The sequence below is a fragment of the Mobula birostris genome, chromosome 7, assembly GCF_030028105.1.
Source record: "Mobula birostris isolate sMobBir1 chromosome 7, sMobBir1.hap1, whole genome shotgun sequence".
In the NCBI taxonomy this organism is placed as follows: domain Eukaryota; kingdom Metazoa; phylum Chordata; class Chondrichthyes; order Myliobatiformes; family Myliobatidae; genus Mobula; species Mobula birostris.
Genome location: NC_092376.1, coordinates 50,476,370 through 50,501,359, shown reverse-complemented (window position 1 = coordinate 50,501,359; position 24,990 = coordinate 50,476,370). Strand labels below are relative to the sequence as shown.

Below are 24,990 nucleotides of genomic sequence, written 5' to 3'. Positions count from 1 at the left end.
CATCATCCTCAATCCCTCCTCTTCAACCAATCCCCTGTTGGTCCCTGTCTTACCATTCCACGCCTCTTCTCCTTATACTGGCTATCTTCTGTCTTTACTCTTAGTCCTGATGTAGGGTTTTGTCCCAAATTCCTTTCCTCCACCCAGCAAGGTTTTCCAGAAGCTTGGTGGATTACATCCTTGGTTCAAATGAAACTGTTAGCTTTTGAACTTTTGAGCTTTTTCTTCTTATTTATACTGGTGCAGACAGAAATATTTGTAATGCAATCCCCAGATTGATATCTGGGATGGAGAGGTTGTCACCAGACTTGCATTCTCTTGAACTTAGAACTGGTGCTGATTTTATCAAAGCACAGAAAATTCTCAAGTGTTTTATGGGGTAGGTTTCTTCTGGCTTGTTGTCTAAAAGCAGATGTCATAGCCTCAGAACAAGGGGCTGTTTAGGGAAGAGTGGAGGACAAATATCTTCACTGAGAAAAAGCATGTCTTTGGAATGCTTTACCAAAGACAGCTGTGAAGGGTAGATTGCTATGTATATTCAAGATAGAAATGTGTAGTAATTTGGATTGTTAGGGGAATAGAAAGATAAGGGGTTCATGAGGAAAGAAATGCCAAGATAAAAATCAACAATGGTCTTATTGAATTGCCTGAATGAGCCCAAATGTCCCACTCTTGCTTTTATTTTGTATATTCTTATTGCTTGTGAGATGCATGGCTCACAGCGTAAGAAAGGCTGGACAAGCTCATCTGTACACAGTAGTGCCTGGATTACTTCCACAACTGGCACAATTTCACGTGAAAATATTGCTTGCACTACTTCCCCCACATAATCCGTTCTAAAGTAATCACAGTACCAGCGCAGTGCAGTCCTATTTCAATGCAACGGTATAGTGTCACAGAATGGATGATACAATATTGATACCGTATGTGGCTTCCACGTAAGAAGTTCCCGGCAGCACCATCATCCACCAAGCTGCGCATCTAGCACCACGCTGCACAACTCTCACTTCGTCGGCCGGGTATATTTGTATTGCAGTGGCTCGTGTTTTAAATTCATATGAGCCAAGTGATACTGGCTAAGGCAGAGTTACATCAACCCAAACCTCCAGAGCGTAATAGGATGTTAAAGTTCAATGCAGAAATTAACGTCGCAGCACAGCACTAAGACCCTGCTCCGTGCACCGCCAGTCACCCAAGCCGCCTTCCAGGGTCGCGTCTCGGCACCTGGTTCGTCACATCCGCCCGGCGCCTGCTGCCGCTGCGTCGCGTCCGGGCCGGCTTGGTCGCTAGGGTAGTGCGGTCCTCGGGCTCAGCACCGGTGTTCTGTGGTGACTCTGTCAGATCAGGCCGTGCTCCCTCCGTTTGTGTCAGGCACCTCGTCAACCGTGTTCGACACAAAATACAGGTAGGACGGATTTGAACTTTATTGTCAATAAAATCCCGGGAGGAGGGTGGCGGTTACTTGGCGCAGGATGAAGTAGTGAGTGGACGTACGGGATAAAGCGGCTTATTGCTAATATGGGGCTCCATGAACATTTTCAGTAGCATAAAACTATTTTAGGTCTTTGGTGAAAATCAAAACATGGCGCTGTTATGTTTTAATAGTGCTTGTTCTCAATCAAATTTTGCATAAAGGTAAAATAAGAATGGCACCTTTTGTTGTTACTTCTTTAACGCAGCAAATGGGAATCTTATTTTAATTTTCTGGCCTAACCGAATTCACAATGGAAATTTTAAGTGTTTTCCTGTTAGACCAATTACATATTTGTAAAGGACAAATATAGGGTGGATGCTAACCATTTCACCATTTTATTTATTGGAAAGTGTTGATAGGTGCAGAATTAAGCTAATGGAAAATGCAGTCAAAACGATGGAACTTTCTAGTTGCATCGAACCACCATCGAACCAATGTTGATTGAATTAAATATTCAGTTTAATCTTTCAGTTGGCGGCTGTGTTTGTGTATTAAACGTTGTCAATTAACGAAGCAAGGCGCAGGTTTAAAAACAAATTATTTCTGTTTATTCCAAAATTACTTGTAACATGATCCGCATAACTTGACAAGACCATACTGGGTTCTTTTTCCTCGCTATTTTTCCTCAGTATATTACGACAGCTTTGTTGAATGCATTGTTTCAGAAAGGAGTACATCGGTAAATATTTATTTCCATTTTTATGCTTTCAAGGTAACTTCTAAAATTCGCATATTTATGTTGATAAGACAAAAGACAATGGAGGGGCAAAGAATATGATTAACAAATCCGTCCGTATCCGTACACAAACTTACATTGATGTGATTGGTTCTTCTAGGTCCAAGATTTCAGTGTATGACTACGCATTTCTGTAAGACCCAAGGTGACCACATGAGCCACTGCTCTTTTTGAATTTGCCAGTTATGAATTTTCAGTTCACACACAGAGAAAGGAGTACAATTAAAATTATTTTCTAGCATTTTATTGATCTATGAGCATGAAAACGGTCATCAATACACAAAGAAATACCTATTTCCATATCGCCAAATATTTCTGTCACATTGTCACCTGAGTGGCTATGATGCTTTTTTTATCTGCATAAAATTATTTGACAACTTGTAATAACTTATTTAACAGCCTGGATACCCATTCTTACTGCAAAACTGAAACATGCAGTTCATCTTTTACCAAGGATGTTTTCAATTCAGCAATCTACAAAGGAATGTTGGGGGTATGATAAGGGGGGGGGGGGAGAAAAGAAACATCATGGCATAGAGAATATATTGGGAAGGGACGTAAGCTTAAAAAATAAATTAGAATGGCACAGAGGGGTCATGAAGTATCACTGGCAGACAAGATTAAGAAAATTCCCTTAGAATTCTCTGTTTATTAAAAGCATGAGGGTAACTGAAGAAAGGGAAGGTTCATTTAGGTACCATAGGAGGATGAGGATATTCCAGAACATGTTATCATTTATAAAGGTCAACACATTTGATATCTTAGAAATCATGAACCCTCACTGACCACTAAGGGTATGTCCATGGTCTTCTGTATCCCATCCACTTCAAGCTTTGATATGTGCATTAAGAGATGCTCTTCTGTGCACTACTGTTGCAATGCATGGTTATTTGACTCACCTTCACCTTCTTGTCAGCTTGAACCAGTCAGGCCATTATCTCCTGACCTCTCATTAACAAGGCATTTTTGCCCACACAACTACCGCTCACTGTATCACACCATTCACTGTAAACTGTTTAACCTTTTGGACTAGCGTGAAAATCTCAGGAGGTCAGCAGTGTCTGAGATATCAAACCAACAATCATTTCACATTCAAAGTCACTTAGATCATGTTTTTTCTCCATTATGATGTTTGAACTGAACCTCGACCATATCTGCATGCTTTTATGCATTGAGTTGTTGCCTCATGTGATTGGCAGATTAGATATTTTCATTAACAGGCAGGTGTATCTAACAAAATGGCTACTGAGTGGAACAGTAAATCCCTTTGACCCATGATGTTGTACTCCCCTTATAACCTATTGTAGGATCAATCTAACTCTTCCTTCCCCCTCAACCCTCCATTTTTTTTCAACCATGTGCCTGTCTAAGAGTCTCTTAAATGCCCCAAATGTATCTGCCTCTACAACCACTCCTGGTGGCGCATTCCATGCACGTACCACTCTCTGTGTTTAAAAAAAAAACTACCTATGTCATCCCTGCTATACTTTCCTTTTATCACCTTAAAATTGTGCACCACTGTATTAGATATTTTCACCTGGGAAAATGTCTTTAGCTGCCGGAGGTTATTAAGGTGGATGAGATATTTCTCCATTGTTATGGGAAGCAAGTGAGTGATGCTGGAAAGTCTTTTAAAATTGTGCCAGATGGCCGAAGACAGCAATCCAAGAATAGAAGCAGGGATTGTGGGCATTGGGGTTGTTGTTGGGAGATCCGGTCTGAATGATTTAATTAAAAGTTTTTTTTTTCAAAAAAAAATCAACAATGTGTATTGATGAGGGTAGTGTAGTTGATGTAGTCTGCATGTACTTCATTGGACCTTTGACAAAGTCCCAGGATAGTCCAAAAAGTTAAAGACCTTGGGAAGCAAGGCAAGTTGGCAAATTGAATCAAAGGTTGGCTTGGTTAAAGGAGACGGGATGAAAATGTATGGTTGGAAGCCTGTGACCAGTGCTGTACCAAAGAGTTTGGTGCTGGGATTCCTACCATTAGCCATATGCTTTAATGATTTTGATATGAATATAGGAGGTACAGTTAGTAAGTTTGAAGATAAAATGACAGTTGTGAGTGTTTTTGATAGAGGGATGGTCTTACATTATAGACAATATTGATCAACTGATAAATTGGCTAAAGCAATGGCAGATGGAGTTTAATCCCAAGAAGTGCAAAATGATGATGTTTGGGAGGTCTAACAAGGTAGTATATACACCATGAATGTGAGGGACCTTGGCAAATGTGTCCATAGCTCCTTGAACATAGCACTACAGGTAGTTAATATAGTGAATAAGTCATATGGGTTGGTGGTTTTCATTAGCCAGCGCATATATTTTAAGAGTAGAGAGGCATGTAGACAAACTTCCATTAAGCCTCAGCTAGAGAATTGTAAGCAGTTCACACTAGAACAGGGGTTCCCATCCTTTTTTTATGCTGTGGACCCCTACATTAACTGAGGGGTCCATAGACTAGGGGAAGGACATGATTGCACTGGAGATGGTTTCAGAGGAGACATCGCAATGTTGCCTGTGATGGAACATTTCAGTTATGAGGAGAGGTTGGATAGTCTAGGTTTGTTTTTAGAGGAGGCTGAAGGGAGAATCTAATAGTGGTATCCAAAAGGATAATAGTGAGATGAACTCATTTTTAACCCTTTTGAACAAAGAGAACTGCAGATTATTTTTTCACTCAGGGCAGATTTGCAATCTGGAATACATTACTGAGGAGGTGGGTGCCCTCCCAGCATTTCAAAAATATCTTGATGAGTGCTTGAATCGTCAAGGCAGGGAAGGCTACAGACCAAGTGCTGGTAAATTAATTAGTACTGAGGATACTTGATAATCAGCTTAAATATGGGAGATTGAAGGCCCTGTTTCCATACTATGTGACTCCATGTGTATTCCAAACTAATCTGAGTCTACTTTTGAGGGAAGTGCTATGTGATGTTGAATACTTTTGAAAAAATATTTTATTTTATTTTATTTTAGATTAAACAGTCAGGTATCCTAGAATCAAATCAAGTCAAGTTTATTGTCATTTAACTAGGTACATGTTTATCATCAAATGAGCCAACATTTCTCTAAGCCAGGGTGTAAAGAACAGTATTACACATAACGTACATATAACACACAATAACTTAGGAAAGCAAGGGTAAAATCTGATGATGAATTACACATAAATAAATAAATATTGTCAGGTTTCAGAACAGATTAATTGGTGACACTTTGAATGCAATGTGGCAGGGAGTTCAGAAACCTAATTGCATGAGGGAAGAAACTGTTTCCAATCCTGACCGTTCTTGTCCTTGTGCATTGGAGTCTCCTGCCTGATGGTAGAAAGTCAAAGGGGATGTTGGATGGATGTGTGGGCCTGTTAGGGAAATTAATTTGCTAAGGAATTTCAATTAATAAATTGGACATGGACTTTGAAGTGACTAGGGAATACCTTTATTCATGACTAAGGGAAGAATGACTCAGTAACGGTGCGATTGTCAAGCCTTCCAAAGAACAATAGTCACAGCCTTTTTTATACATGCACACCGAAAGTCATTTACATCAAAGTTTTTAAAAAAATTAATCTTGTGCATCTTATCAATTCCCATGAAAATGCCAGAGACAGTCATTTTTCTGCCCACAACACACAGAGGTAGTTTGTCAGAACATCCTTGAAACTAGGATAGATTATTGCAAATGTACTGAGAACCCAGGCCAAATGATGAGTCTTTATTTATGGTATAAAGAAGGTTCATTAAATCCTTAGATCCAGTAAAGTACAAAAGTATAATTTGTTTTATATGTTATTACTACACAGGTGAAGGAAAACCATACACACTGTTTAATTGTCAGAAACTGACAGCCCACAGGGTCCTCTCTACAGTTTATGACCCTCACTGTCTCCGTCTTGTTTACACTGCTGTGTTATGCACTAAGATCAGCACTAGGCATGTTGCTAATTAAAGGAAGGTGCAGGATGTTAATCACTCAGATATTTTGACCCTTTATTCAGAATTTTGTTCCACAGGGGCAGTACCACGATCCTCTGCTGAACTAACAACAGACACAGAATTCTATAGTCTCGCAAAGGTCATTGGCTAAAATCCTGTACAGGGCCCTAGGTACACGGTGTTCTGGATAAATATCCCCATTGGATGGTAGGGAGACCTCTAAGATCCCCTCGGCCATTCTCACGGTTCTTTGTAGAGCATCCTGGAAGTGAGCGAGGTCCCAATGAATACTTCTCTTCGGTATTCACCAATGAGAGGGAACTTGATGATGGTGAGGACAATATGAGTGAGGTTGATGTTCTGGAGCATGCTGATATTAAGGGAGAGGAGGTGTTGGAGTTGTTAAGATACATTAGGACAGATAAGTCCCCGGGGCCTGATGGAATATTCCCCATGCTGCTCCATGAGGTGAGGGAAGAGATTGCTGAACCTCTGGCTAGGATCTTTATGTCCTCGTTGTCCACGGGAACGGTACCGGAGGATTGGAGGGAGGCGAATGTTGTTCCCTTGTTCAAAAAAGGTAGTAGAGATAGTCCGGGTAATTATAGACCAGTGAATCTTACGTCTGCGGTGGGAAAGCTGTTGGAAAAGATTCTTAGAGATAGGATCTATAGGCATTTAGAGAATCATGGTCTGATCAGGGACAGTCAGCATGGCTTTGTGAAGGGCAGATTGTGTCTAACAAGCCTGATAGAGTTCTTTGAGGAGGTGATCAGGCATATAGATGAGGGTAGTGCATTGGATGTGATCTATATGGATTTTAGTAAGGCATTTGACAAGATTCCACACGGTAGGCTTATTCAGAAAGTTAGAAGGCATGGGATCCAGGGAAGTTTGGCCAGGTGGATTCAGAATTGGCTTGCCTGCAGAAGGCAGAGGGTGGTGGTGGAGGGAGTACATTCAGATTGGAGGATTGTGACTAGTGGTGTCCCACAAGGATCTGTTCTGGGACCTCTACTTTTCGTGATTTTTATTAACGACCTGGATGTGGGGGTAGAAGGATGGGCTGGCAAGTTTGCAGACGACACAAAGGTTGGTGGTGTTGTAGATAGTGTAGAGGATTGTCAAAGATTGCAGAGAGACACTAATAGGATGCAGAAGTGGGCTGAGAAGTGGCAGATGGAGTTCAACCCGGAGAAGTGTGAGGTTGTACACTTTGGAAGGACAAACTCCAAGGCAGAGTACAAAGTAAATGGCAGGGTACTTGGTAGTGTGGAGGAGCAGAGGGATCTATGGGTACATGTCCACAGATCCCTGAAAGTTGCCTCACAGGTGGATAGGGTAGTTAAGAAAGCTTATGGGGTTTAGGTTTCATAAGTCGAGGGATAGAGTTTAAGAGTCGCGATGTAATGATGCAGCTCTATAAAACTCTGGTTAGGCCGCACTTGGAGTACTGTGTCCAGTTCTGGTCACCTCACTATAGGAAGGATGTGGAAGCATTGGAAAGGGTACAGAGGAGATTTACCAGGATGCTGCCTGGTTTAGAAAGTATGCATTATGATCAGAGATTAAGGGAGTTAGGGCTTTACTCTTTGGAGAGAAGGACGATAACAGGAGACATGATAGAGGTGTACAAGATAATAAGCGGAATAGGTAGAGTGGATAGCCAGCGCCTCTTCCCCAGGGCACCACTGCTCAATACAAGAGGACATGGCTTTAAGGTAAGGGGTGGGAAGTTCAAGGGGGATATTAGAGGAAGGTTTTTTACTCAGAGAGTGGTTGGTGCGTGGAATGCACTGCCTGAGTCAGTGGTGGAGGCAGATACACTAGTGAAGTTTAAGAAAGTACTAGACAGGTATATGGAAGAATCTAAGGTGGGGACTTGTATGGGAGGCAGGGTTTGAGGGTTGGCACAACATTGTGGGCCGAAGGGCCTGTACTGTGCAGTACTGTTCTATGTTCTAATGCTCAGCTGCTGCCATGCTAGATAGAGATGTAACTTGTCAGGACGCTCCCAATGGTACTCCTGTAAAATTCAGTTAAGATGGGTGTAAGAGGGGGAGCCTTGCTTGCCTCAATCTCCTTAGGAAGTAGAGGCACTGTTGTGCCTTCTGGGAGGTGATGTTGAGGGACCAAGTGAGGTCATTTGTGATGTGTACTCCAAGGAACTTGGTGCACTTAACTATCTATGGAGGAACCATGTATTCGCAGAGGTACTGAGGTATAAGTCCAGAAGTACTTAATTATTTGACTTCCCTTTCTAAGATATGGTTGACATCTATTCAACACCTCTCTGTGATAGCTCATTTGGAAATGGATGACCATTTGTTTGTTTATGCTTACAGAATTAGAAAAAAATTTTTTTCTAAAGTCAGGTTTAAAGTATTATTTACAGTGAACTAAAGAAGGATTGAAATCATTTTAAACATTTTTAAAATCCGATACAATCAAAATTTTAAAAGGTAAACTCATGCACAACTTACTTAAAATAGCTGTATACCTCCCAGACTTCTGAGTAAAATGTCTTTATGATCAAGAAATAGTTGGTCTTATTAGTAAATCATAAATATTGATTATGAATAAAGATAAGTGAAGAATTAAGGCATGTTTATACCTTTTGGTACATTTACAGACTTTTATATAACATGTAGTGAAACAGATATCCCTGTCATTTTAAACGTCTGACCTGGCGAGGACACAAACAATAGGAAACATCCCTCTGGAATGTTTTCTCGAAGATAACGTCCTAGGATCTGTCATGCAGGACAGCACAGATACAGATATATAGGAAAGACATAACTAGCTTTTTATCTCCAGATAGATAGTCTGTGAATTTCAACAGGTCTATAAATGCAATTTGCCAGTGGAAGTGTAGTACTAACAACAGGCCTGTTGAGTGCATATGACCTACAAGTAGATGTGGCATCGACTGATAGAAACAAAGTAAAGCCTTATTACATATGGATCACCTTGGGTTGGTCAAGAAGTGAAAGCTACATATCTATATGTTGGGAAGTTAATGATGTGTACCCCTGGAACTGGGTGTTGCAAACTTTGCTTAGAATATAATAATCACTGTGTAAATTGTGATTTTTTTTAAATCACCATGGAACTCTGTGTTTGGGTGGCTCCTTACTTGTGCTCAGATAAATTATTGAACAAAGGAACTTGACTCAACCAATTACTGCAGGTGAGGAATTTCATCAATAATGAGTTTTTAAAACTCCCATCATGTGGTGAAATCACATTGACTTAAGTTCTTAATTGTTAAGGTCTGTTATACATTTCCTGCATTTTCTATTTTTATTCATGAACTTCTTGAAAGTGTCTTTGTGAAAATGATTTATAGAATGTTTTCTCTTTACAGATTAGAGAAGTAAACCAAGTCAATCATGGATTCAGTTTCTAGGGCTGTTTGCAATGGAGTGACTGAGAAGAGAGCTATCTCTCTGCTGGCTGAGACTCATGGACAGCAGGTTTTGAATGTACTTCAGAACTTCCGGGAGCAGAATGTATTCTTTGATTTCACAATATTTGTCAAAGGAGAAAAGTTCCCATGTCACAGGTGTATTCTTGCTGCATGCAGTGATTTCTTCAGGTAAATTCATAAGGGCAGCCTTTAAATATTGCTTCTCTGCAGTGTTATGGTACAGTATTTTTATAGCAAATATTAAGTGAAGTTTGAAAATCAAAAAAACTGCAGATGCTGGTAATCTAAAATGAAAATGAAAAATGCTGTGAACATTTGGTAAATCGGGCAGTATTTGTAGAAAGAGTAGGATGAAGATTTTTTATTAGAACTGGAAATTAGCAAAAAAAAAGTAACTTTTAAAGTTACAGAGAATTGCAGGAGACACAGACAAATAGGTTAAAAAGGGATAGTGAATTAAAGTGAACTTTTAATCTAGTGTACTGCATTCCCCTACATTGGAAAACCAAGAGAAAATTGGATAACCATTCTGCTGTGTTAACTTGTCAACTGCAATCCTAAGCTTGCAGTTGCCTGTTTAGATTGAGATTTATTTATTACATGTATATCAAAACATACAGTGAAATGTTCCTCTAATTCTACATATCACTGCACTTTGACCTAAATGTCTGGCGTCCTGTATGATAACGAAACACAGCACAAATCTGAGGAATAGCATTTGATCTTTTATCTGAGCATATTGTAGCCTATTGTACTCCATCAAATTCAGCAGTTTCAGATTATTTGTTTTTTCTTTCTTTGCATCAGAGTTGGCCAGTTTGCTGTTGGTTATCTGTATTATTCAGTTTTTTGTTCTCCAGAGGCTCTTTCTTAATTTTTAGTTCAACATAATTTGCTGAGCATTTCCTAACGCCTTCACCATCATTTCGGGAAATATTAACCAGGCCAGTCTGAAAAAATCACTAAGCAACTACCATCAACAGACCACTTACAATACCAGAGGAAACAACACAGTGGACCATTGCTACACCACCATCAAGAATGCCTACTGTGCTATTCCATGCCCTCACTTCGGGAAGTCTGATCACTTAGCTGTACTTCTACTCCCTGAGTACGGGCAGAGACTGAAGTCTGCAGCACCAGCAGTGAGGACCAAGAAGGTATGGACAAGGGAAGCACAGGAGCGCCTACAGGATTGCTTTGAATCGGTGGACTGGACTGTATTCAGCGATTTATCTATGAATCTGGATGAGAATGCTGCAGTTCTTACCGACTTCATTAAAACCTGTGTGGATGAGTGTGTGCCCACAAAGACTTGCTGTACATTCCCAAACCAAAAGCTGTGGATGAAGCAGGAGGTACATCATCTGCTGAAGGCTAGATCTGTGGCATTCAAGTCTGGCAACCCAGGCTTGTACCAGAAAACCAGGTATGATTTGCGGAGGGCTATTTCAAGGGTGAAAAGACAATTTTGATTGAGGTTGGATGCGATATCAGATGCATGGCAACTCTGGCAGGGTTACATTACTTCCTACAAAGTGAAACCCAATAGTATGAATGGCAGCAATGCTTCACTACCAGATGAACTCAACGCCTTCTATGCACGTTTTGAAAGGGAGAACACAACTACAGCTGTGAACATCCCTGCTGCACCTGATGACCTTGTGATCTCTGTCTCAGAGGCTGATGTTAGACTGTCTCGCAAGGCAGAAGGTCCCAATAGAGTACCTGGTAAGGCTCTGAAAACCTGTGCCAACCAATTAGCGGGAGTATTCAAGGACATTTTCAGTCTCTCACTGCTATGGGCAGAAGTTCCCACTTGCTTCAAAAAGGCAACAGTTATACCAGTGCTTAAGAAGAATAATGTGGGCTACCTTAATGACTATCGCCCAGTAGTACTTACATCGACAGTGATGAAATGCTTTGAGAGGTTGGTTATGACTAGACTGAACTCCTGTCTCAGCAAAGACCTGGACCCATTGCAATTTGCCTATCATTACAATAGATCAACAGCAGACGCAATCTCCATGGCTCTTCACATGGCTTTAGACCACCTAGGCAACGCAAACACCTATGTCAGATGCTGTTCATCGATAATAGCTCAGCATTAAATACCATCATTCCCAAAATCCTGATTGAGAAATTGCAGAACCTGGGCCTCTGTACCTCCCTCTGCAATTGGATCCTCAACTTCCTAACCGGAAGACCACAGTCTGCGGATTGGTGATAACATATCCTCCTCGCTGACGATCAACACTGACGCACCTCAGGGGTGTGTGCTTAGCCCACTGCTCTACTCTCTATATACACATGACAGTGTGGCTAGGCATAGCTCAAATACCATCTATAAATTTGCTGACAATACAACCATTGTTGGTAGAATCTCAGGTGGTGACAAGAGGGCGCACAGGAGTGAGATATGCCAACTAGTGGAATGGTGCCGCAGCAACAACCTGGCGCTCAACGTCAGTAAGACAAAAGGGCTGATTGTGGAGTTCAGGAAGGGTAAGTTGAAGGCACACACACTAATTCTCATAGAGGGATCTGAAGTGGAGAGAGTGAGCAGTTTCAAGTTCCTGGGTGTCAAGATCTCTGAGGATCTAACCTGGTTCCAACATAGCGATGTAGTTACAAAGAAGGCAAGATAGCGGCTATACTGTATTAGGAGTTTGAAGAGGTTTGGCATGTCAACAAATGCACTCAAAAACTTCTACAGTTGTACTGTGGAGAACATTCTGACAGGCTGCATCACTGTCTGGTATGGAGGGGCTACTGCACAGAACCGAAAGAAGCTGCAGAAGTTTGTAAATCTAGTCAGCCTACAAGGTACCCAGGACATCTTTAGGAAGCAGTGTGTCCAGTATTAAGCACCCCCAGCACCCAGGGCATGCCCTTTTCTCACTGTTATCATCAGGCAGGAGGTACAGGAGCCTGATGGCACACACTCAGCGATTCAGGAACAGCTTCTTCCCTTCTGCCATCCGATTCCTAAATGGACATTGAAGCTTTGGACACTACCTCACTTTTTTTTAATATACAGTTTTTGCATGATTTTTTAATCTATTCAATTATGTAATTGATTTACTTGCTTATTTATTATTATTTTTTATTTTTTTTCTCTCTGCCAAATTATGTATTGCATTGAACTGCTGCTGCTAAGTTAACAAATTCCATATGCCTGTGATAATAAACCTGATTCTGATTCTGAGTTCTGCTTTTTTTTTTTAGCTTTAATGTTATTCTTTTGTGTTCTTTCCCTGTAACCTCTCTCATTAACCTACCAACTGGATGACTTTATTGACAGCTAATCAACCATGGCAGTCCTAGCCTTGCTCTTTCAGATGTATTCCTCTTCCTATCTATATCTCCCTAATTTTATCTGCAACTGCAATCTTAATTGTTTTCTCCCCTTTCTGCAAAGATTTGATCTGAAAAGTAACTTTCTCTTTCTGCAGATGTTGCTTAGCTTGCTTAATGTTTCCGGCATGTGTTTTTACTAAGTTGTCAACTGCAATCCATTTTTGTCATTTTATGCAAAATTTGCAATGTTAATTAGCAGCTATTAAAATATTGTAATAATAATGTAAGAAATGCTTAATAATATTAATATACGTAGGCTAATTCTCCTTCACCCTACACAAAGAAATTCTTTTAGCATATATTTGCATTGTTCTATTAATTTACTTGTATTTTCCAGAAGTATGCCCCTTATGGTATGTCCCTTATGTGAGTGGCATATAGCTAAGTAGAAGCCTGGACTACTGAATTTATTTTATGAAGATGTGGAGGAAGGCCATTTGGTGCATCAGTCAATACCAGATCTCTTACTTGTGATAACCTATTCCTTTACATGTTCATCAATTTAGAAGTGCAACTTCGAATCTAACCATTATATGAAAATCATAAAGCCACCATTCTGATGTTAAAAATATATTTAATTCATTAATATTCTTTAGCCAAACAAACTGCCATCCTTATTCTTTTTGGCCTGATAACAAGCCCAGACCATCATCAATGTTGTCGATACTTAATAGCCTCTTTCAATAGCCCAACCGCTCACTTAATTCACTTAGGAGTTTGGGATGGACAGTAAATGCTGAGTTTTGCAAGTAATACTCCCTTTCAGTGGAGTCTCTGCCCGAAATGTCAACTGTACTTTTTTCCATAGATGCTGCCTGACCTGCTGAGTTCCTCCAGCCTTTTGTGTGTGTTGCTTGAATTTCCAGCATCTGCAGATTTTCTCTTGTTTGTGATAGTAAGTAGGATGCCTAATATTGGGATTTTTGGTCAAATTGGCATTGGATATCATAACCTCCTTACTGCCCTAGGTATTCTCATTTAATGCTCACAATTTTTTTGTGACCTCCATCATTAACATCATCATTATTAAAATGCTATATCATTGTTGTGGTTGTTCACCATTACCCTGCATTATGCTTGCTCCAAAAATATTTGGAGAAATTGTAATTTCAGTTTTCTGCATGATCTTGAAGAATAGTTTTAGTATATGTAGATTTTGACTGTTGGGTAAAATAAAATATTGTTTGTAAATTTGTACAAAACCTTACTAAAAGTGATTTGAGAAATTGTGAAGTATATTGCAAATCGTATTATGTATCAAAATACTGCATATCATTTAAGAAATTATTGAGTTTCAGTTTTGTAATATCCATTTAAAGGCTGTAGCCATGTTACTTTTTCCCTTACAGAGCCATGTTTGAAGTTCACATGAGGGAAAGAGATGATGGGAGTGTAAAAATCACTAATTTGTCTCCGGAGGCTGTGAAGGCATTTCTGGATTTTGCTTACACAGGGCATGCAGAGATTTCTGAGACCAATGTTGAAATGTTCTTTCAGATGTCTTCATTTCTTCAAGTATCATTACTAGCTAAAGCCTGCAGTGAATTTCTTATCAAAACCCTTGATCTCACCAATTGCTTACAACTTTTGTCTTTGTCTGAAAGTTACGGTTCTACTGCTTTGTACAATCATGCTTTGTTATTTGTAGTGCAGCATTTTGCTCTGCTGTTAAAATCAAATGACTTTTTAGAAATGAATGCTGGACTGCTAGAAAAATGCCTTGAAGCAGATGCATTGCATGTCCCTAATGAGGACACTGTTCTGAATGCCCTTCTTCTCTGGACTCGATATGATGCTGATTCAAGAGAAAAACATTTGCCTCAGCTGATTAATCTGGTAAGGTTGCATCAGCTATCCGAAGAAACCCTGGAGGATTTTATGAAATCTGAAAGTTTATTAGTAAATAATCCTAAATGCATAGAATCTATTAATGATGCTCTGAACAAACTTAAGGAGTTTAATGGGCTCTTTCCCGATGCAAGACCATCTACAACAGAGAAATACATATTTGTTCACAAAACAGAAGAAACCAGTATGGTTAAACATACATTCTGTTATAACATCGAGAGTGATACCTGGAAAGAATTGCCTGCTACAAATATTATTGATTTTCCTGGATCAAGTTTGGTCACCTTTGGAGAAAAAATATTTATTACTGGAGGATGTAATGTTAGTTGCAGTAGATCCATACGACTCCATATTGCAGAAAGATGTCATGATGCAACTGATCAGTCATGGTGCTATTGTCCAAGGACCAACAATTTCAATCCAGTTTCATCAATGAAAAACTCTCGGACCATGCACACATCAGTTATCGCGATGAACCAGCTTTTTGTAGTAGGTGGGAAAACCAAAGGAGCAAGAGAAATCCGGACTCTCTTAAATGTTGAAGCTTACAATCCTCTTACCAAAGAATGGAGATCAGTGAGTCATTTGCCAAGAGGGATTTATTATCCAGAAGCAAGTGCCTGCAATGACATTATATATGTCCTTGGATCTGAGGTAGAAATAGCTGATGTCTTCAATCCATCATTGGATTGTTTCTTCAAATACAATGTGTCTTCCGATCAATGGTCAGAACTTGTTGCAGAATTTGGCCAGTTTTTTCATGCTACTCTAGTGAAAGCTGTCCCAGTAAACTGCACTTTGTATATTTGTGATCTTTCTACTTACAAAGTCTATAGTTTTTGTCCAGATACCTGTGTTTGGAAAGGTGAGGGCTCATTTGAATGTGCAGGTTTCAATGCTGGAGCTGTTGGGATTGCAGACAAAATTTATATTTTGGGTGGGGATTATGCTCCTGATGAAATTACAGATGAGGTCCAAGTGTACCACAGTAGTAGATCTGAATGGGAGGAAGTATCTCCAATGCCCAGGGCTTTAACAGAGTTTCATTGTCAAGTAATTCAGTTCAATAGATATCAAGATCCCTGGAAAGCTCAATTATAATCACTGTTGTTAGTTGACAAATTATTTAGTCCAATTATTTATTTAAATTCTATTTTTTTAATTTAAGCTCTTTTTAACTTAAAATATTCATTTCCAAGCACACCTTTTCCTTCCCCCATGTTTTTTTTTTGTGGCAATCAGTTTTTCTTAGTAAGACCAATTTCAAGATTCCTGATTTTATTTAATTACTTGAATATTCAATTCATTCAGTTCTATGTCTGGAGTCAGATGTATGCTTCTACACCAGCAGAGAATTTTCTTTTCCAGCCCAGATCTTTGACTGTTTAGTACAGTAGCTTAACCACTTTACTGCAGTACTTCATAGATAGAGGCTGGAATTTGATTCCATGAACACAGTATATGTTGGTTCCTTATCCCGTGATCTGTCTTCAACTTGAGTTCCATGTCATTAATTTTTACAGGCCAGTTGACAGTGTTTAATCCTTTTCTTATTTGAAGTAACTCTTCATGCATTTTGTAACATACATCAGTGGAGAGCAGTGAATAGCTATTCTCCCTTGGCATGGGAACAATCTGGGGTTAATTTTCATTGTTTCCAACATCAGAAGAGCATATTGACTTTTAAGCATAAATAATCATTACTAGTGAGTAAACACTTGTTCACAGTTGTGATGTATAGCCTCCCCAGCCTGCCCTCCGATATTTTAGGCAAGTATTTTGATTTCAAAAAGGAATGTTCATTCACCCATTGAAAAATGATGGCTGGTTGTGTGTATTTGCAAGGCTTTCAGTGACCCGCAAAATGAATTCTCTGATTCTGTGACATATCAGTGGTGCTCCTGGTGAGCATTTTAAAGGCAAAAGTATGCATTTTCATTCTTTTGAATTGCACTGGGATCTATAAAGAATTGATTGTGAAACTTTCTAGGAGATGGCTGACATTATCATATGCTTGCAGCTGTGTTCTGAGTACAAAAGTTCAATGCCACAGGGGTTTGATAACTTGATAAAGCCATCAAAAAGCAGTGAATATATTTTTGTTGTTGTATTTGGCCTGCAATACCTTTTGTGTTTAAGCGTGTATGTGGCCATCACTGCACTTACTTCTCTCCATTTAAAAGACCAAAGACCATAAGACATAGGAGCAGAATTAGACCAACTGGCCCATCGAGTCTGCTCTGCCATTCAATCATGGCTGATCCTTTTTTTTTATCCCCTCCTCAGCAACACTGCCCAGCCTTCTCCCTGTAACCTTTGATGCCGTCTCCAATCAAGAATCTATCAAGCTCTGCCTTAAATGCACCCAATGACCTGGCCTCCACAGCTGCCTATGGTTATACATTCCACAAATTCACCACCCTCTGGCTAAGGAAATTTCTCTACCTCTCTCTTTTATATGGACACCCCTCTACCCTGAGGCAGTGCCCTTTTGTCCTAGACTCTCCCGCCATGGGAAACATCCTTTCCACATCTTCCACATCTACTCTGTTTCAGCCTTTCAACATTTGAAACGTTTCAATGAGATCCCCCCCTGATCTTTCTAAATTCCAATGAGTACAGACCCAGAGCTATCAAACGTTCCTCGTATGATGATCCTTTCATTCCCGGATTCATCTTTGTGAACCTCCTCTGAACCCTCTCCAATGCCAGCACATCTGAGGAGCCCAAAACTGTTCACAGTAATCAAGGTGAGGGCTCACCAATGCTTTATAAAGCCTTAGCATCACATCCCTGCCCTTGTATTCTAGACCTCTTGAAATGAATGCTAACATTGCATTTGCCTTCCCTACCACTGACTCAACCTGCAAGTTAACCTTTAGGGTGTTCTGCACAAGGACTCACAAGTCCATTTGCATCTCAGATTTTTGGATTTTCTCCCCATTTATAAAAATGTCCGCAGGTTTATTTCTTCTACCAAAAAGCATGGCCATGCATTTTCTAACATTGTATTTCATTTGCCACTTTCGTGCCCATTCTCCTAATCTAAGTTCTTCTGCACCCTACCTGTTTCCTCAACACTACCTGCCCCTCCACCAATCTTCATATCAGCTGCAAACTTGGCAACAAAGCCATCTATGCCATCATCTAAAACATTGATATACAGTATAAAAGTAAGTGGTCCCAACATCAAACCCTGTGGAACACCAATAGTCACTGGCAGTCAACCAGAAAAGGATCCTTTTATTCCCACTCCGCTGCCTCCTACCAATCAGCCAGTGCTCTGACCATGCCAGTAACTTTCCTGTAATATCATGGGCTCTTAAGTTAGTAAGCAGCCTCAGGTATGGCACCCTGTCAAAGGCCTTCTGAAAGTCCAAATTTACAACATCCACTGCATCCCCTTTATCTATCCTATATGTAATCTCCTCAAAGAATTCCAACAGGTTCATCAGGCAAGATTATTTTCCCTTTAGAAAACCAGGCTGACTTTGTCCTACATCACCACGTACTCCATAACCTTATTCTTAACAATTGACTCCAACATCTTTCCAACCACTGAGGTCAGGCTAACTGGTCTATAATTTCCTTTCTGCTGCCTTCCTCCTTTCTTAAAGAGTGGAGTACATTTGCAATTTTCCAGTCCTCTGGCACCATGCTGGAGTCCAATGATTTTTGAAAGATCATTACTAATGCCTCCACGATCTCTACTACTACCTCTTTCAGAACCCTAGGATGCAGTTCATCTGGACCAGGTGACTTGTGTACCTTTAAATCTTTCAGCTTTTTGAGCACCTTCTCCCTTGTAATAGTAACTGCACTCACTTCTCTTCCCTCACGCACGTCAACATCTGGCACACTGCTAGTGTCTTCCACAGTGAGGACTGATGTGAAGTACTCATTTATTTCATCTGGTCTAGTCTGTCATTGTCCCAGCACTTTCCCCTATTCCAGTCACCTGTTGCAGATGGCCTCACAATACATGTCAAAAAGCAGTCTCTGTTCAATTGACTGCAAATGGAAACTACTCTTGTCTATGGAATTTACTCATTTGCTTCTCACTGAAGCCACACCATTGCACGTGAATAACTCTCCCATTCTTCTCTCAGCTTGTACTTCATTCCAGCATGCACACTAAATGAATTTTCTTCAGTGATGTACAACTCCTCACAAGATAATTCTTTACAAGTACCACATGCTAACATTCCAATTCATTGAAGGAAAAGAATTTCAATCTTGAAGCGTGTTGACCTTTTCTGATTATCGATTTAAAAAAAAGATCAGTGTCAAGCAGCTCATAGCAAAACTCAGCAAGTTTGCTTTTCACTTTTGTTCTTTTACCAACTAACATTTCTGTGCTGCCAGTCATCTGTATAACTTTTTTTCAAAACAGATGAACATTTTCCCTTTGTATTTGTTGCCAAGATTCAGAGCCTTGAAGGAAATCAGTAGTCAAAAGGGGGCACTGTTGTACTTTGGAGGCACCAACATGTGAATTAACACTTCAGTTCAGATAAATTTATGGTGATTTATAGAGCATAGGTTAAGATGTGCTAGTGAAAAGAATAGCTGAGGATATGGTTCATTAGGTGAAAGTCTGGGTGTTAGGATCCTTTCTCTAAAGTAAAAGTCAGAGTGGTGACTTTAAAGGTTTATCTAATACGAAGAAAATTGTTTGAAATTATTGGTGGTATTGGATTATCTCTTATTTGATAGTTTTTCAAAACAGCATATGATCTTTGTGGATGCCGCAGTTAGCTCCTGTAGATAGGAGACAGTGGCTTTACACTTTGATTTCTGTCAATTTGATTTTATTCATTCACTTACTCTATAATCTCCACAAGCTTCAAAATGCTGATGTTAACAAACCTATGCTTTGTGTTCTGTGCAAAAGAGGAAGGTGATACCTTTGTCAATAAATAGAGGTTTCATATTGTACAGTGCATGGACTTCCATAAAATAGAAATGATTATTAATACAGGTGTATGTATCTGCATGGGGAACATTACACAAGGAAAAAGGTAACTAACAGTTACATAAGTCGTTTTCTTACTTCATCTGGCCCCACTACATTTATTATCCTTGAGCCCTTTTTCATTGGATGATTTTTTTTGTTGGTTCCTTTTTCTTTCTTTGAGCTACTAAATTGGTCTGCAAACATGTTGAGTTCTCTTCATGGCCCACACTGAAGAAATACAGAGTTCTGTCAAGGTACTGAAAGCTCTGTTTGAGGATGACATTTGTGTGCTCTTCCTATAGTGTTCGGTGTGGTGCTTTTTGTCTATCCATTCAGCCAGAAATGTTCCTTCAAAGCGATGAAGAAGAATCTGTACCAAAAGATTTCCCCCTATTGTTCGGTAATAATGTGCCTTTCATTGGATTGACAAAATTTACGTATATGCATCATGTTTGTTGCCATAGATATGTATTTTCATTCATTAGTTTCTCATTATGTGGGCAGCATTGACGAGGCCAGGGTTTACTGCTTACTTATATTTGCCCTGGAGAAAGGTGGTGGAATGCCACCTTCCTGAGTAACAGCAGTCTTCCTGGTGAAGTTAGTCCCACAATGCTGTTGGATTTAGACCCAGTTACAATGGGTCTTAATAGTATTTTCACAAATTAGAATGGTATATGATTTGGAAGGAAACTTGCAGGTGATATTCCCAAGTTCCTTCTCATCTTTGTTTTCATTTTGATGCATGTCATCTGTTTGGAAGGTGTTGGTGAAGTATTGTAAGTGAGTAACTGCAGTGCTGTTTGTACAGAGTACATGGCAGCTACTGAACAAGAGTGGAAAGAATGAATACTTACGATGGTGAATAGGTGTCAATCAAGAGGCTGTTGAATTCTTTATATTGCTAAAATTGCACTCATCCAGGGAAGTGGAGGGTACTTCATCAATCTGTTGACTTGTGCTCACTTCTCTGAACTTACTTCTTGAGTTCTACTTTTTAGTCATATCTACAACTGGTTTGCGATGATGTCTCAGCCAAGTGGTCCCAGAAACTCTACTAGGCATTGGCGAACAACTTACTTGTAAGAGTAATTATACTGTCATTCACCCCATCTATCGCACTTTTTCTTTTGAAGAATGCTGCCTGGTCCTGTAGCCTCACTACCATATGAAGTGAATTGAAATATTGCAGCTGAAGGCTAGCTTCTAAAATGAGGGAGATTCTCACGGAAGTCAAGATGGATTGTTTATTGTCCACTTTTGGTTTAACATGTTGCAAATGCTTCAGCGTTGACATTACAACTTGCAAGCTGGCAACGATGATAAAACAGCTGTACTTTAAAAAGGATTCCCCTTTTCTTTTGAGGAATGGCAGCGCATGATGATCTTGTGTGCAGTCATTTGTAACTTGTTTCCAAGAAACCCTGCAATTATTTCAGTTCCAGAATTTGTAACTGCTGACTAAAGCGGAATTTGATGTACTTACTAATTTTTATGTAAAGTACAAGTCATCATTTGTTTGTTGCAGTTAAACTTAGGCCTATGGTTACATTAATACCCACAGCTAAAAAATATGGGCAGCTGGAGACATGGCTATTTGTTTTATTTTAGAAGGCTGAATTAGGCAGTTGCAGTTTATTTTGAAAGTCACAGTACAATACAAAACTTCTATGAACTAAACATAAGCAAACTCTGTTCTACATATTCCATGTTCACCACAGCAAACCTGTAAAAACTTATTGCCTCATTTCCAATCAGTACTATACAATATATCAGTTTCCTTTCTTTCCCATCTTAGGGATGACTTAAATACCCAAATTTCTAGACTTTAATTCCTGCAAAGTAAAAAAAAAGTTAAATAAGGAATAAAGCAGCAAGAAGACTTTCAAAAGCTCCACTTACTGTCAGATTCCTGGTGTATATGTTCCTTTAAAAACTGTAACCATTTATCGTTTGCACTTGGCATCATCGAATTTTATTGAGTTCATTCAGCACAACTTGATGTGATGAGTCAAATTGGCATTTAATGTAAAAATAAGCAGCTTCAAGAGAGCACCTGACATTTCTTCAAAATGCAGTAATGTGAACTTTTAATTCTCGAGATCTTGATAGCTATCTGAGAGTTACAATTCTATACAGTAACTTTTTATAAATGTGCATGTATATTGCATAATATCTTTGAAAATTGCTACAATTTATATAGCACTTTCGTCGAAAACAAAATACCATATGGCATGTCAGATCATTAAAAGACACAATTAACACCAAACAACATAAGGCAGTGTTAGGAACTTTAGAAGAAAGGTTTAAGGAGAGATCCTAGATCTTATTACTTGTGTACAACAGGGACATGTTTTTAAAAAAAACAAAATTGAAGAGAGCTAGAAATATCACCAGGCTGAAGAAATTCATAAACATTAAGAAGGAAAATCAGGATGAGAATTCTGGATCAGAAGCTAGAATAGTCTAATGACAATAGAGGTGTGAATTAGGACAGGCTCAGTTTTGATCTCAGGTTTACAGAGGGTACATAAATTGATTTGAGCATAATCTTAAAATTCTGCACGGTTAAAATATTGTATTACTAACTTCAACTTATCATCTGTTTTTTATATCATAACTTGTAGTATCTATAGATGCATGAGAACTGATGAATAAAAAAATGAACAAGGTCAAAAGAAATTTGGAGATTTTAATTTAATTTTTACTTCAGGCAGAATGAAACATTTGATTAAGGAGTAGCACTGGGTGAGTTAATAGACAGCTATCAGTTTTCTTTCCAGCCCTACAGGAAGTGAACAATAACAATCATCTCATACTCTTGATAATTATGGTTTGCTTGTTTGTTTATTTACTATTAATTAAATATATATAACCAATAAAATAAGCATGCCGGGTGACACCAAGATCGTGGGCAGCAAAGAAGACTATCATGGTTTGCAGCAGGATCTAGACCAGCTGGAGAAATGGGCTGAAAAAATAGCAAAGGGAATTTAATGCAGACATGTTAGAGGTCTTGCACTTCAGTAGGACCAACCAAGGAGTGCAGTAGAACAAAGGGATCTAGGAATACAGGTCCATAAATCATTGAAGGTGGAGTCACAGATAGATAGGGTCATAAAGTTTTTGGCACATTGGTTGTCATAAATCAAAGTATTGAATACAGGAGATGAGATGTTTTGTTGAAGTTGTATAAGGCATTGGTGTGGCTTAATTTGGAGTATTGTGTGCACTTTTGGTCACCTACCTACAGGAAAAATGTAATTAAGGTTGGAAGAGTACAGAGAAAGTTTACAAGGTTATTGCTGGGTCTGGAGGATGGAGTTATATGGAGAGATTGAAAGGGTTAGAACTTTATTCCTTGGAACGTAGAAGATTGAGAGGAGATTTGATGGAGGTTACAAATTTATGAGGGGTATAGATAGAGTAAATGCAAACAGGCTTTTTCCACTTAGGTATGGTGGGACTACAACTAGAGGTCATGAGTTAAGGGTGAGAGGTGAAAAGCTTAAGGGGAACATGAGTGGAAACTTTCTTATCAGAGGGTTGTGAGAGTGTGGAACGAGCTGCCAGCACATGTGGTGCATGTGTGCTTGATTTCAATGATTAAGACAAGTTTGGATAGGTACATGGATGGTCGGGGTATGGAGGGCTATGGTCCCAATGCAGGTTGATGGGAATAGACAGTTTAAATGGTTCGACACAGACTAGATGAGCTATAGGGCCTGTGTCTGTGTTGTACTTTTCTGGGATTATTATTGTTATTTATTTTATTTTCTTTTTGTATTTGTTCAGTTTATTGTCTTTTGCACATTGGTTGTTTGTCCTGTTGGGTGTGGTCTTTCATTGGTTCTATTGTGTTTCTTGTATTTACTGTGATAATCAATTTACTTAGAACGTTGATAACTTTGGTCCATATTGTTACTTGGAAACTCCATGGAGTTTTCCCAATTTCCTACTGGTAACTTTGGAAGCCTTGAAGTTGCCTTGTTAATGGCCATTGAGGTCACTTCTTCAGACATGTCCTGAAGATGTACTTGTGAATTCTGGCAACCCTAGCTGAAATTTTAACTATCTAAACATAACTAGCTGAAAATAAAAATCATGTTTTTCCAACTAATTTTAAAAATGTATCATTATAATTAGTGTTTTATTCTTTAAGATTAGATATATGAACAATTTCCTCTTTACAAAGTGCAGTTCTGTTCTTTGCATATCATCAATGCCAGTATAGCAATGCTGGAAGGGTGCGGATAATACATACAGAGTAATATACCAGACAGAAAGTAATGAGTAACAGTGACAAAACTAATAGAGCCAGTGCCTTATTGCTCCAAAGATCTGGGTTCAATTCTGATGTTGTTCTAATATTCCTGTGACTATCTCAATTTCCCATTTCCTTCCACCACCCCAACAATATCTGTACTGGTAAATTACCCTCAGTGTGTAGGTGGATGGTAAAAGCTGGAGGAAATCCAAAATGAATGTTTGCAGGAAGAAGTAGTAGATGAATGGGTTTGCTCTGTAATCTGCCTTTGATTCAATGAACCAAAATGAGCCCTCGCTAATGTAAGGAAATAAAGTAAATATGACATGGTTTTTTGCTCTCATTTTTACGGCAAAACAGGTCTGAGAAGTGTTTTGCCTTTGATGATGACAAAGATTCTTCATCCTGATTGACTGACAATATTGAACCATAATGATCAGGGAAATGAAGAAAGTATTACTACCCAGGAAACTTCATTTTCTGATAGAAGTTTTGAATTAACGATTGTAAAAGAACAATTTCAAGCATATTAATATAAATTATTAAAAAATGAAATGTAATAATTATACACATGTTTTTGTGAGCAAATGAACTTTAACATTGATAGATAATAGTACTCTATATATGAAGGTTACTTACAATAGCAGTAGCTAGCAGCTTTATTATCTGTGGATGTCAAAAATGAAAGCTCAGGTTTACATTTAGTTTAGAATATAAAAAGGCTGAACAGCTTAAAATGATGTTTACTGGTAGAATTGCAATTTTTTGTTAAGCAGTAGTGTTTTGTAACATATGAATGCAATTGCAAGTACAGAAATGCTTCCCCTTTACAACCCACTGTAAAATTGCTGCAATCAAATACAGAGGGTTATTGCTACTATCTTCCTCAAGGTGACTTTTTAACAATGAGCTTCCAGATCAAATATTGAATTGACTGCACTGTTTTATGCATAAATCTTTGATACCATTTTGGAAGACAGA

General features: G+C 39.0%; 1 protein-coding gene across 2 annotated transcripts; it reads left to right on the top strand.

The window, feature by feature from the left end:
* The first annotated feature begins 1,279 nt into the window (after positions 1-1,279).
* On the top strand, positions 1,280-24,574 carry kbtbd3 (kelch repeat and BTB (POZ) domain containing 3). 2 transcript variants are annotated; one of them, XM_072263114.1, is made up of 3 exons: positions 1,280-1,405; positions 9,515-9,745; positions 14,287-24,574. In XM_072263114.1, the coding sequence occupies exons 2-3, from the start codon at positions 9,540-9,542 to the stop codon at positions 15,884-15,886; spliced, it is 1,806 nt and encodes a 601-aa protein (XP_072119215.1). In that variant the 5' UTR covers positions 1,280-1,405; positions 9,515-9,539; the 3' UTR covers positions 15,887-24,574. The 2 variants fall into 2 exon arrangements, with proteins under 2 accessions (XP_072119215.1, XP_072119216.1); XM_072263115.1 differs by lacking the exon at positions 1,280-1,405 and adding an exon at positions 2,325-2,355.
* The last annotated feature ends 416 nt before the right edge of the window (positions 24,575-24,990 follow it).

What these genes read in the sequence shown, in the direction of transcription:
- kbtbd3 (XM_072263114.1), top strand. Translation starts at nt 9,540, where the DNA reads ATGGATTCAGTTTCTAGGGCTGTTTGCAATGGAGTGACTGAGAAGAGA. An exon ending in GCATGCAGTGATTTCTTCAG is followed by an intron (nt 9,746 to 14,286) that starts GTAAATTCATAA and finishes TTTCCCTTACAG; the next exon opens with AGCCATGTTTGAAGTTCACA.